Source organism: Coregonus lavaretus (genome assembly GCF_964263955.1).
Source record: "Coregonus lavaretus genome assembly, contig: HAP1_SCAFFOLD_1505, whole genome shotgun sequence".
NCBI classification, from domain to species: Eukaryota; Metazoa; Chordata; class Actinopteri; order Salmoniformes; family Salmonidae; genus Coregonus; species Coregonus lavaretus.
In genome coordinates, this window is record NW_028163653.1 from 31438 (window position 1) to 45352 (window position 13915).

The 13915-nt window shown below is 40.4% G+C and overlaps 1 protein-coding gene across 1 annotated transcript; it reads left to right on the plus strand.

Annotated features, from left to right (window-relative positions):
• Positions 1-2108: 2108 nt before the first annotated feature.
• Positions 2109-13004, plus strand: LOC311117906 (uncharacterized protein; the record flags this gene model as incomplete). Its single annotated transcript, XM_084192805.1, has 12 exons — positions 2109-2187; positions 4042-4365; positions 4583-4714; positions 4987-5137; positions 5272-5426; positions 6410-6548; positions 6683-6741; positions 7821-7959; positions 8094-8152; positions 9232-9370; positions 9505-9558; positions 12986-13004. The coding sequence occupies 12 exons, from the start codon at positions 2109-2111 to the stop codon at positions 13002-13004; spliced, it is 1449 nt and encodes a 482-aa protein (XP_084048931.1).
• Between the last annotated feature and the right edge of the window lie 911 nt (positions 13005-13915).

Here is a 13915-nt window from a genome sequence, read left to right on the forward strand (position 1 = left end):
TCTATTTCCTTTGTTAGTATGGACTCTTTTGACCTAAATTGCTTTGTTTTCGAGATGAGGACTGAATTGCATGGCCTCTAAAAGCACATTTAAAAGTGTCCCATACAATAAGGGAATTTGCTGTACCTATGTTATGTCGGAAAAAAATCAGTTATAAATTCCTCTGTCCTAGTTAAAAACAAGTTATCATCCAATAGCCTTTGATTCAATTTCCAATATCCTCGCCCACGTGGAAATTCAGTAAGTGCAATGTATATGCCAATGATATGATGATTAGATAAGTATTCAACACCCTGAATCAATACATGTTAGAATAACCTTTTTTGCTGAGGAGATCTTAGTTGAGCAATTTTACATCTAACTAAGATGTTTGGTGCAGTATTTCTCAAGTTGAATGACAACAAACACTTCATTGAAGAATCCCTACTGTTGACCAATCACCGACGAAGGGGCGTAAACTTCGGCCACTGACTTTCGGCTTGCCTCAAGAAAAAATGTTGTGTGCACGAACAGCCAGAAAAACCCTTGCAGAAGACGAAAACGAACCAAAACATCACAAAATGTCATAATATATGCACAAACTGTTCTTTAGTGTTTCAGATGGGAGGCATGCAGACGTCTTAACTCTCAACAGTAAGTTGAGACCCCGACTGAGTTCCCCCCCCCAATTTTTTTATTTATTTTTTTAAATAAAAAAGTGTTTTTTAATTTTGGAGGTGCCCTAGCAGTCTGGGGCCCTAAGTGACTGCTTATGTCGGTTATGCCTAGAGCCGGACCTGTAGGTAGGGATAAAGTAACTAGGCAACAGGATAGATAATAAACAGTAACGGCAGTGTAAGTGATGAGTCAAAAGTGTTAGTGTAAAAACAGTCAATGCAGATAGTCCGGTTAGTTTCTGGTTAACTATTTAGTAGTTATGGCTTGGGGGTAGAAGCTGTTCAGGGTCCTGTTGGTTCCAGATATGATGCATCAGTACCGACTTGCCGTGGGGTAGCACAGAGGACAGTCTATGACTTGGGTGGCTGAAGTCTTTGACAATTTTTAGGGCCTTCCTATGACACCGCCTGGTATAGAGGTCCTGGATGGCAGGGAGCTCGGCCCCAGTGATGTACTGGGCCATACATTACCCTCTGTAGCGTCATGTGGTCGGATGCCAAGCAGTTGCCATACCAGAAGTTATTATTACGTGACTTGTTATGTGACTTATTATGTGACTTAATAAGCACATTTTTACTCCGGAACTTATTTAGTGCATCAGTACCACTTGCCGTGTGGTAGCAGAGAGAACAGTCTATGACTTGGGTGGCTGGAGTCTTTGACAATTTAGAAAAACATTATTCCACTTTGACATTATGGGGTATAGTCTATGGGCCAGTAACACAAAATCTCAATTGAATCTAAATTCAGTCTGTATCACAACAAAATGTGGAAAAAGTCAAGCAGTGTGAATACTTTCTGAAGGCTCTGTAGGTCAATAGTTCACCACATACACAACTGCCATCTCTTGTTTAGAGTTAAGAGGACTTTTTGAAAATGTCCTGATAGCTGACAAGATTGTTTCCCAGTTCAGGCAGCAAAGGCAAAAAGAGAAAGCCTGAAGCTAACAAAATAAACCCCCAAGTTTATGCTTTAGTCTACATGAAGACTGAGGTTTCCAAGTTTTTAAAGTCAATATTTTGCAGGAGCAGCTTAAAATATTACATTTAGTGGTTTTAAATTGAGTAATCCAACATACGTATGCGGTCAAATATACGGAGCAGAATGTTTCGTTTTTTCTTTTAAAAACTTGTTGAATGGCTGTTTTTACCTATAGGCACCTGCAACTTACCACAGGTGAGATAATTTACACATTAACGATAATCATTGCATCAAAACAAAATAATTTGAGGTAATTCCAGGTCATTTCTTTAAACTTTGAAGTGGAAAATCTAAATTTCAGTTTAGATTTTTTTGGGGGGGTTCTATGCAGTTGTAAATCAAACTTATACATTGTAAACACCAAACGTTTTATCAATTTCAACTTATTTTAGAAAAATAGTGAATCGTGCAAGAGTGTCAATACGTTTGACCGCGTCTGTACATTCATCGCAACTTCAGGCTCATTCAGAATGGACAAAACCACAAGTAGCAACTCTGTCACTTTCAACATTCCTAAAGTGGACTTTAACTACGAGGGGTCATACCGATGTCAGTATCAGACAAGGGTATCCAGTCGAGACTTCAGCTCCACTCAAAGTTACTCTGTTTAATTTTCGGTTATACAGTGGGGAGAACAAGTATTTGATACACTGCCGATTTTGCAGGGTTTCCTACTTACAAAGCATGTAGAGGTCTGTACTTTTTATCATAGGTACACTTCAACTGTGAGAGACGGAATCTAAAACAAAAATCCAGAAAATCCCATTGTATGATTTTTAAGTAATTAATGTGCATTTTATTGCATGACATACGTATTTGATCACCTACCAACCAGTAAGAATTCCGGCTCTCACAGACCTGTTAGTTTTTCTTTAAGAAGCCCTCCTGTTCTCCACTCATTACCTGTATTAACTGCACCTGTTTGAACTCATTACCTGTATAAAAGACACCTGTCCACACACTCAATCAAACAGACGCCAACCTCTCCACAATGGCCAAGACCAGAGAGCTGTGTAAGGACATCAGGGATAAAATTGTAGACCTGCACAAGGCTGGGATGGGCTACAGGACAATAGGCAAGCAGCTTGGTGAGAAGGCAACAACTGTTGGCGCAATTATTAGAAAATGGAAGAAGTTCAAGATGACGGTCAATCACCCTCGGTCTGGGGCTCCATGCAAGATCTCACCTCGTGGGGCATCAATGATCATGAGGAAGGTGAGGGATCAGCCCAGAACTACACGGCAGGACCTGGTCAAAGACCTGAAGAGAGCTGGGACCACAGTCTCAAAGAAAACCATTAGTAACACACTACGCCGTCATGGATTAAAATCCTGCAGCGCACGCAAGGTCCCCCTACTCAAGCCAGCGCATGTCCAGGCCCGTCTGAAGTTTGCCAATGACCATCTGGATGATCCAGAGGAGGAATGGGAGAAGGTCATGTGGTCTGATGAGACAAAAATATAGCTTTTTGGTCTAAACTCCACTCGCCGTGTTTGGAGGAAGAAGAAGGATGAGTACAACCCCAAGAACACCATCCCAACCGTGAAGCATGGAGGTGGAAACATCATTCTTTGGGGATGCTTTTCTGCAAAGGGGACAGGACGACTGCACCGTATTGAGGGGAGGATGGATGGGGCCATGTATCGCAAGATCTTGGCCAACAACCTCCTTCCCTCAGTAAGAGCATTGAAGATGGGTCGTGGCTGGGTCTTCCAGCATGACAACGACCCGAAACACACAGCCAGGGCAACTAAGGAGTGGCTCTGTAAGAAGCATCTCAAGGTCCTGGAGTGGCCTAGCCAGTCTCCAGACCTGAACCCAATAGAAAATCTTTGGAGGGAGCTGAAAGTCCGTATTGCCCAGCAACAGCCCCGAAACCTGAAGGATCTGGAGAAGGTCTGTATGGAGGAGTGGGCCAAAATGCCTGCTGCAGTGTGTGCAAACCTGGTCAAGACCTACAGGAAACGTATGTTCTCTGTAATTGCAAACAAAGGTTTCTGTACCAAATATTAAGTTCTGCTTTTCTGATGTATCAAATACTTATGTCATGCAATAAAATGCAAATTAATTACTTAAAAATCATACAATGTGATTTTCTGGATTTTCTAGATTCCGTCTCTCGCAGTTGAAGTGTATCTATGATAAAAATTACAGACCTCTACATGCTTTGTAAGTAGGAAAACCTTCAAAATCGGCAGTGTATCAAATACTTGTTCTCCCCACTGTAGGTGAGCAACTCAACATTAATGCAAGAGGAACACTGGGTTCCGAGATTATACGTTCTTTAATGCAAGAGTTCTCTTCATAATGTATTCTAGCATAGTGTTTTCTTGGCAAGAAAAATGATTGTTATGCTGCAGTCACAGTGCACACGTTAACAACCTGCTCTTGTCTTTTCCTAGTCGTCTTGCTACAGCCCAACATCTCTCTCAGTGCTCCAAATGGATCGATGGTCTGGGGACTTCAGGGGCCAGAGGTGACCAGGGGCCACAGCTTCTTCATCACCTGCTCCATTCAGCCACAGTATCCTGGAGGCCTCTTCTATCTGGACTTCTCTGGGTCCAACAGAACTGAGACTAAGCCAGCAGTCAACCACTCTGCCTCCTTCCACTTCCCTGTTGCAGTGTATAAAGACCAGGGGAACTACAGTTGTGTTTATGAAGTTAATGTCTCCACCCTGTCATTCCATTCTACCAAGACAGAGATGCTGACAGTCAGCATTCAAGGTACAATAAGTTTGTTTCATGTTTCTCAAATGCATTACCATGAAGGCCATATTTAAGGATTGTGAATAGAAAAAAATATAGATATTATCAGTCCTATCAGTCATGCAATATTTTTTAAAGACCAATGTTTTACATTGCAGAAGAATTTGATAGCTATACAAATTCTGAAATGTAGTCTTCTGAAAGATGGTATATATGGTGTTGTTTCTCTCCATAGCATCTATAGTCCCCATTATTGCCGCTGGCGCAATAGGTGGGCTCCTCCTCCTGCTGCTGCTGCTAATTCCTTGTCTAGTCTGGAGGAAGAGAAACAGCAGAGAGCAGTCTATTATGATAAACCCAAGAGAAAGTAAGTTCTACTTCCTCTAATTAGGATTTTGATTAGGGTTGCAAAATTCTCCGTTTTTTTCAAGAACTCCCAGTTCGAAGATTCCTGAAATCAGGAAGGATTAATCAGGAAATTTGGAATCCTCCAACCAGGATCTTTAGAAAACATGGACATTTTGATAACCAGAATTTTTCAACCCTAATTTTGTATATGGTTTTGTACTGTTTATGATATATATTCCTGCTTACATTAACTGATGTCATTTATATGAATTTAACTGATTAATCCCTGAGCTTCCATTAACATGAACGCATATGGAAACACTGGAGGTGCAGCGAGTGAAGAGGATTATGAAGAGGATTATGAAGAGGATTACGTCAACGCAGAAACCTTTGTCAACAAGAGCAAAGATGAAGACTTGAAAAAAGGATGCCATGCAGGAATGTATGTGAAAAGGGATTCGCTTACCACTAAAAATAATGATTTAAAAAATGTCTGCAGTTATGAAGGGATAACGTGTGCCAAGATCCTGACTTGAAGTCCAGGCATGTAACTCAAATGTTTGTGTTCTTTCTCAGGAATGCTCCAGGAGCCATCAACAAGTGTGGAAACAACCAAGGTGAAGGGCCAGAGGCAGGTGAGGAAGATGAGGAAGACTATGAAAATCCAAATACCTTCACAGAGACGGATTTAGCTGAAGATATGTATGATGAAGACAATGAGTCTTTAGACCGTGAGTTGAATTATAAGGGCTTAAAAAAAAAAAAAACATCAAAACGTTCAGTTAGTAGATAAGAGTAAATGCTTGTGAATTAGAATGTCAGTGTATACTGAACAAAAATATGAATGCAACAAGCAACAATTTCATAGATTTTAATCAGTTACAGTTCATATCAGGAAATCAGTCAATTTAAATAAATTCATTAGGTCCTAATCTATGGATTTCACATCACTGGGAATACAGATATCCTTAAAAGAAAATGGCCGCACAATGGGCCTCAGGATCTCGTCACAGTATTTTTGTGCTTTCAAATTACCATAGATAAAATGCAATTGTGTTCGATGTCCATAGCTTATGCCTGCCCATACCATAACCCCACCGCCACCATTGGGAACTCTTTTCACAACATTGATATCAGCAAACCTCTCGCCCACACGATGCCATACACATGGTCTGCAGTTGTGACGCCGGTTGGATGTACTGCCAAACTCTCTAAAACAACATTGGAGGCAGCTAATGGTAGAGAAATTAACCTAACATTCTCTGGCAACAGCTCTGGTGGACATTCCTGCAGTCAGCATGCCAATTGCATGCCCCCTCAAAACTTGAGACATCTGTGGCATTGTGTTGTGTGACAAAACTACACATTTTAGAGTGGCCTATTATTGTCCCCAGCAGAAGGTGCACCTGTGTAATGATCATGCTGTTTAATCAGCTTCTTGATATTCCACAACTGTCAGGTGGATGGATTATCTTGGCCAAGGAGAAATTCTTACAAATTTGTGCAAAAATCTGAGATAAATACGCTTTTGTGCGTATGTAACATTTCAGGGAACTTTTATTTCAGCTCATGAAAAATGGGACCAACACTTTACATGTTGCGTTTATATTTTTGTTCAGTGTATGATTTCTAGTTGGGGTACTCTTTATGATAGCTATTCCTTCTTACATTCACTGATGTAATTTATATGAATTAAAATGAATTAATCCCTCAGCTGCCATGAGCATGAACAAGTACGGAAACACTGTGGGTGCAGCGAGTGAGGAAGTTGATGAAGAGGATTACATCAACGCAGAAATCTTTGTCAATAAGAGCAAAGATGAAGACATGAAAAAAGGATGCCATGCAAGCATGTATGTGAAAAGGGAGAAACTTACCACGAAAAGTTATGATTTTGAAAATGTCAGCAGTTATGAATGGATACCCTGTGCTAAGATCCTGACTTGACATCCAGAAATGTAACTCAAATGTTTGTATTCATCCTCAGGAATGCTCCAGGAGCCATGAACAAGTGTGGAAACAACCAAGGTGAAGGGCCAGAGGCAGGTGAGGAAGATGAGGAAGACTATGAAAATCCAAATACCTTCACAGAGACGGATTTAGCTGAAGATATGTATGATGAAGACAATGAGTCTTTAGACCTTGAGTTGAATTATAAGGGCTTAAAAAAAAAAAAAACATCAAAACGTTCAGTTAGTAGATAAGAGTAAATGCTTGTGAATTAGAATGTCAGTGTATGCTGAACAAAAATATGAATGCAACAAGCAACAATTTCATAGATTTTAATCAGTTACAGTTCATATCAGGAAATCAGTCAATTTAAATAAATTCATTAGGTCCTAATCTATGGATTTCACATCACTGGGAATACAGATATCCTTAAAAGAAAATGGCCGCACAATGGGCCTCAGGATCTCGTCACAGTATTTTTGTGCTTTCAAATTACCATAGATAAAATGCAATTGTGTTCGATGTCCATAGCTTATGCCTGCCCATACCATAACCCCACCGCCACCATTGGGAACTCTTTTCACAACATTGATATCAGCAAACCTCTCGCCCACACGATGCCATACACATGGTCTGCAGTTGTGACGCCAGTTGGATGTACTGCCAAACTCTCTAAAACAACATTGGAGGCAGCTAATGGTAGAGAAATGAACCTAACATTCTCTGGCAACAGCTCTGGTGGACATTCCTGCAGTCAGCATGCCAATTGCATGCCCCCTCAAAACTTGAGACATCTGTGGCATTGTGTTGTGTGACAAAACTGCACATTTTAGAGTGGCCTATTATTGTCCCCAGCAGAAGGTGCACCTGTGTAATGATCATGCTGTTTAATCAGCTTCTTGATATTCCACAACTGTCAGGTGGATGGATTATCTTGGCCAAGGAGAAATTCTCACAAATTTGTGCAAAGATCTGAGATAAATACGCTTTTGTGCGTATGTAACATTTCAGGGAACTTTTATTTCAGCTCATGAAAAATGGGACCAACACTTTACATGTTGCGTTTATATTTTTGTTCAGTGTATGATTTCTAGTTGGGGTACTCTTTATGATAGATATTCCTTCTTACATTCATTGATGTAATTTATATGAATTAAAATGAATTAATCCCTCAGCTGCCATGAGCATGAACAAGTACGGAAACACTGTGGGTGCAGCGAGTGAGGAAGTTGATGAAGAGGATTACATCAACGCAGAAATCTTTGTCAATAAGAGCAAAGATGAAGACATGAAAAAAGGATGCCATGCAAGCATGTATGTGAAAAGGGAGAAACTTACCACGAAAAGTTATGATTTTGAAAATGTCAGCAGTTATGAATGGATACCCTGTGCTAAGATCCTGACTTGACATCCAGGCATGTAACTCAAATGTTTGTATTCATCCTCAGGAATGCTCCAGGAGCCATGAACAAGTGTGGAAACAACCAAGGTGAAGGGCCAGAGGCAGGTGAGGAAGATGAGGAAGACTATGAAAATCCAAATACCTTCACAGAGACGGATTTAGCTGAAGATATGTATGATGAAGACAATGAGTCTTTAGACCTTGAGTTGAATTATAAGGGCTTAAAAAAAAAAAAAACATCAAAACGTTCAGTTAGTAGATAAGAGTAAATGCTTGTGAATTAGAATGTCAGTGTATGCTGAACAAAAATATGAATGCAACAAGCAACAATTTCATAGATTTTAATCAGTTACAGTTCATATCAGGAAATCAGTCAATTTAAATAAATTCATTAGGTCCTAATCTATGGATTTCACATCACTGGGAATACAGATATCCTTAAAAGAAAATGGCCGCACAATGGGCCTCAGGATCTCGTCACAGTATTTTTGTGCTTTCAAATTACCATAGATAAAATGCAATTGTGTTCGATGTCCATAGCTTATGCCTGCCCATACCATAACCCCACCGCCACCATTGGGAACTCTTTTCACAACATTGATATCAGCAAACCTCTCGCCCACACGATGCCATACACATGGTCTGCAGTTGTGACGCCAGTTGGATGTACTGCCAAACTCTCTAAAACAACATTGGAGGCAGCTAATGGTAGAGAAATGAACCTAACATTCTCTGGCAACAGCTCTGGTGGACATTCCTGCAGTCAGCATGCCAATTGCATGCCCCCTCAAAACTTGAGACATCTGTGGCATTGTGTTGTGTGACAAAACTTCACATTTTAGAGTGGCCTATTATTGTCCCCAGCAGAAGGTGCACCTGTGTAATGATCATGCTGTTTAATCAGCTTCTTGATATTCCACAACTGTCAGGTGGATGGATTATCTTGGCCAAGGAGAAATTCTCACAAATTTGTGCAAAGATCTGAGATAAATACGCTTTTGTGCGTATGTAACATTTCAGGGAACTTTTATTTCAGCTCATGAAAAATGGGACCAACACTTTACATGTTGCGTTTATATTTTTGTTCAGTGTATGATTTCTAGTTGGGGTACTCTTTATGATAGATATTCCTTCTTACATTCATTGATGTAATTTATATGAATTAAAATGAATTAATCCCTCAGCTGCCATGAGCATGAACAAGTACGGAAACACTGTGGGTGCAGCGAGTGAGGAAGTTGATGAAGAGGATTACATCAACGCCGAAATCTTTGTCAATAAGAGCAAAGATGAAGACATGAAAAAAGGATGCCATGCAAGCATGTATGTGAAAAGGGAGAAACTTACCACGAAAAGTTATGATTTTGAAAATGTCAGCAGTTATGAATGGATACCCTGTGCTAAGATCCTGACTTGACATCCAGGCATGTAACTCAAATGTTTGTATTCATCCTCAGGAATGCTCCAGGAGCTATGAACAAGTGTGGAAACAACCAAGGTGAAGGAGGCAGGTGAGGAAGATGAGGACATCTATGAAAATCCAGATACCTTCACAGGGATGGATGATGCTGAAGACATGTATGATGAAGACAATGAGTCTTTAGACCTGGAGCAGCTCACTTAATGTAAAGCTGGAGGGGAGAATGACTATGAAGAATATGACAACATATACTCAAACTATGAGTGAAGGCCTTGTACTAGGCATGTTGATGCAGAGATATTGATACCAGGAGAGGCTTGAAAGGTTAGCTTGGTGAGTTGAATTATAAATCTTTTCATCAAAATGTTCAGTTAGTAGATAAGATTACATGCTTTGTTTGAATGTGAATTAGAATTTCAATGTACATTTGTTGGGTGTATGATTTCTAGTTGTATTCTTGCTGGTTAATTGTATGAGTTTTCTGCCTTGACTAACACATGTAGCTCTATTTATCTTTTTTATTATTCATTAAATAAAAATATATATACACAACCGGTCAAAAGTTTTAGAACACCTACTCATTCAAAGGTTATTCTTTATTTTTACTATTTTCTACATTGTAGAATAATAGTGAAGACATCAAAACTATGAATTAACACATACAGTGGGGAGAACAAGTATTTGATACACTACCGATTTTGCAGGTTTTCCTACTTACAAAGCATGTAGAGGTCTGTAATTTTTATCATAGGTACACTTCAACTGTGAGAGACGGAATCTAAAACAAAAATCCAGAAAATCACATTGTATGATTTTTAAGTAATTAATTTTCATTTTATTGCATGACATAAGTATTTGATCACCTACCAACCAGTAAGAATTCTGGCTCTCACAGACCTGTTAGTTTTTCTTTAAGAAGCCCTCCTGTTACCTGTATAAAAGACACCTTTCCACACACTCAATCAAACAGACTTCAACCTCTCCACAATGGCCAAGACCAGAGAGCTGTGTAAGGACATCAGGGATAAAATTGTAGACCTGCACAAGGCTGGGATGGGCTACAGGACAATAGGCAAGCAGCTTGGTGAGAAGGCAACAACTGTTGGCGCAATTATTAGAAAATGGATGAAGTTCAAGATGACGGTCAATCACCCTCGGTCTGGGGCTCCATGCAAGATCTCACCTCGTGGGGCATCAATGATCATGAGGAAGGTGAGGGATCAGCCCAGAACTACACGGCAGGACCTGGTCAATGACCTGAAGAGAGCTGGGACCACAGTAACACACTACGCCGTCATGAATTAAAATCCTGCAGCGCACGCAAGGTCCCCCTGCTCAAGCCAGCGCATGTCCAGGCCCGTCTGAAGTTTGGCAATGACCATCTGGATGATCCAGAGGAGGAATGGGAGAAGGTCATGTGGTCTGATGAGACAAAAATAGAGCTTTTTGGTCTAAACTCCACTCGCCGTGTTTGGAGGAAGAAGAAGGATGAGTACAACCCCAAGAACACCATCCCAACCGTGAAGCATGGTGGTGGAAACATCATTCTTTGGGGATGCTTTTCTGCGAAGGGGACAAGACGACTGCACCGTATTGAGGGGAGGATGGATGGGGCCATGTATCGCGAGATCTTGGCCAACAACCTCCTTCCCTCAGTAAGAGCATTGAAGATGGGTCGTGGCTGGGTCTTCCAGCATGACAACGACCCGAAACACAGAGCCAGGGCAACTAAGGAGTGGCTCCGTAAGAAGCATCTCAAGGTCCTGGAGTGGCCTAGCTAGTATCCAGACCTGAACCTAATAGAACATCTTTGGAGGGAGCTGAAAGTCCGTATTGCCCAGCGACAGCCCCGAAACCTGAAGGATCTGGAGAAAGTCTGTATGGAGGAGTGGGCCAAAATCCCTGCTGCAGTATGTGCAAACCTGGTCAAGACCTACAGAAAACGTATGATCTCTGTAATTGCAAACAAAGGTTTCTGTACCATATATTAAGTTCTGCTTTTCTGATGTATCAAGTACCTATGTCATGCAATAAAATGCAAAATAATTACTTAAAAATCATACAATGTGATTTTCTGCATTTTTGTTTTAGATTCCGTCTCTCACAGTTGAAGTGTACCTATGATAAAAATTACAGACCTCTACATGCTTTGTAAGTAGGAAAACCTGCAAAATCGGCAGTGTATCAAATACTTGTTCTCCCCACTGTATGGAATCATCTAGTAACCCAAAAAAGTGTTAAACAAATCAAAATATATTTTATATTTGAGATTCTTCAAATAGCCACCCTTTGGCTTGATGACAGCTTTGCACACTCTTGGTATTCTCTCAACCAGCTTCACCTGGAATGCTTTTCCAACAGTCTTGAAGGAGTTCCCACATATGCTGAGCACTTGTTGGCTGCTTTTCCTCAACTCTGCGGTCAGACTCATCCCAAACCATCTCAATTGGGTTGAGGTCGGGGGATTGTGGAGGCCAGGTCATCTGATGCAGCAGTCCATCACTCTCCTTCTTGGTAAAATAGCCCTTACTCAGCCTGGAGGTGTGTTGGGTCAGTGTCCTGTTGAAAATTAAATGACAGTCCCACTAAGCCCAAACCAGATGGGATGGCGTATCACCGCAGAATGCTGTGGTAGCCATACTGGTTAAGTGTGCCTTGAATTCTAAATAAATCACAGACAGTGTCACCAGCAAAGCATCCCCCACACCATAACGCCACCTCCTCCATGTTTTACGGTGAGAAATACACATGCGTAGAACATCCGTTCACCCACACTGCGTCTCACAAAGACATGATAGCAAGTTTCATCATAGCGCTTGATGGTTTTTGCGACTGTACTTGAAGAAACATTCAAAGTTCTTGACATTTTCCGGATTGACTGACCTTCATGTCTTAAAGCAATGATGGACTGTCGTTTCTCTTTGCTTATTTGAGCTGTTCTTGCCATAATATGGACTTGGTATTTTACCAAATAGGGCTATCTTCTGTATACCCCCCCCCTACCTTGTCACAACACAACTGATTGACTCAAACGCATTAAGAAGGAAAGAAATTCCACAAATTAACTTTTAAGAAGGCACACCTGTTAATTGAAATGCATTCCAGGTGACTACCTCATGAAGCTGGTTGAGAGAATGCCAAAAGTGTGCAAAGCTGTCATCAAGGCAAAGGGTGGCTATTTGAAGAATCTCAAATATAAAATATATTTTGATTTGTTTAACACTTTTTTGGTTACTACATGATTCCATATGTGTTATTTTATAGTTTTGATGTCTTCGCAATTATTCTATAATGTAGAAAATAATAAAAAATAAAGAAAAACCCTTGAATGAGTAGTTGTTCTAAAACTTTGACCGTTAGTGTATATTATTTACTTGAGATTCAAAAGAGTGATTGTCTTGATGCATTAGCTGAACCCATTGAACATAATGTTATTTTTTTTTAATGTTCCACATAAAAAAATATATTAATATTTTAGACTAATTCTCTTCTATAATATTTTGTGTGCTGTCAAACAGTTGTGCTGTCAAAGAATGATCCGTAGCAATGACTGTTTGTGATATGCTAAACTTCAGATCTTCCCTCTTAGAAAAAGGGTTCCAAAAGGTTTTTTCTGCTGTCCCCATAGGAGAACCCTTTTTGGTTCCAGGTAAAACCCTTTTTGGTTCCAGGTAGAACCGTCTGTGTAAAGGGTTCTACCTGGAACCAAAAAGGGTTCTTCAAAGTGTTCTCCTATGGGGACAGCCGAATAACTCTTTTAGGTTCTAGATAGCACCTTTTTTTCTAAGTGTACAGTAAGTGTTAATACATTTGTACTGCGTGTATAAAATCTAACAATAATTTGATTTCAGTGTACATTTTCAATTGTTGTGTGTGTGGCTTTAAAGAACATGAAATCCATGAAACCTGATTACTTTTTACAAAAGCTTAAAAGTGACATTGTTGTTGTTGATGTGAGACTTCACAAGATGAACAGAAATGTCTTGAAAATATGTGGAGATTTAAATACTGTACAACTATATGGTCAACATTTAGAAATAGATCTCTGGACGCAGGAGGCCAAAATCGACTCTGACCAACAACTTTCATTTTGAAGAAACCTGTAAAGCGGAGGACGTGATAATGCAGGTCTTATTATTTCCACTAGGGAGAAATTGTGTCACATCGTTTATTATGTCAAACACACTACACACTGTGCAATCTCTCTCTCTCTCTCTCTCTCTCTCTCTCTCTCTCTCTCTCTCTCTCTCTCTCTCTCTCTCTCTCTCTCTCTCTCTCTCTCTCACACACACACACACAGGGGTCTCCCAAATTAGCAACCAAGTCATCGGAGCAGTGGCCGACATGCAGCGGCGAGACAGCCTCCGAGGGAAACCCACTCTTGACTGGTGTTCACATTTATTCATTTATTGAGGCTTTGCTTCTCCAGCCTGGCTGACACACACTGT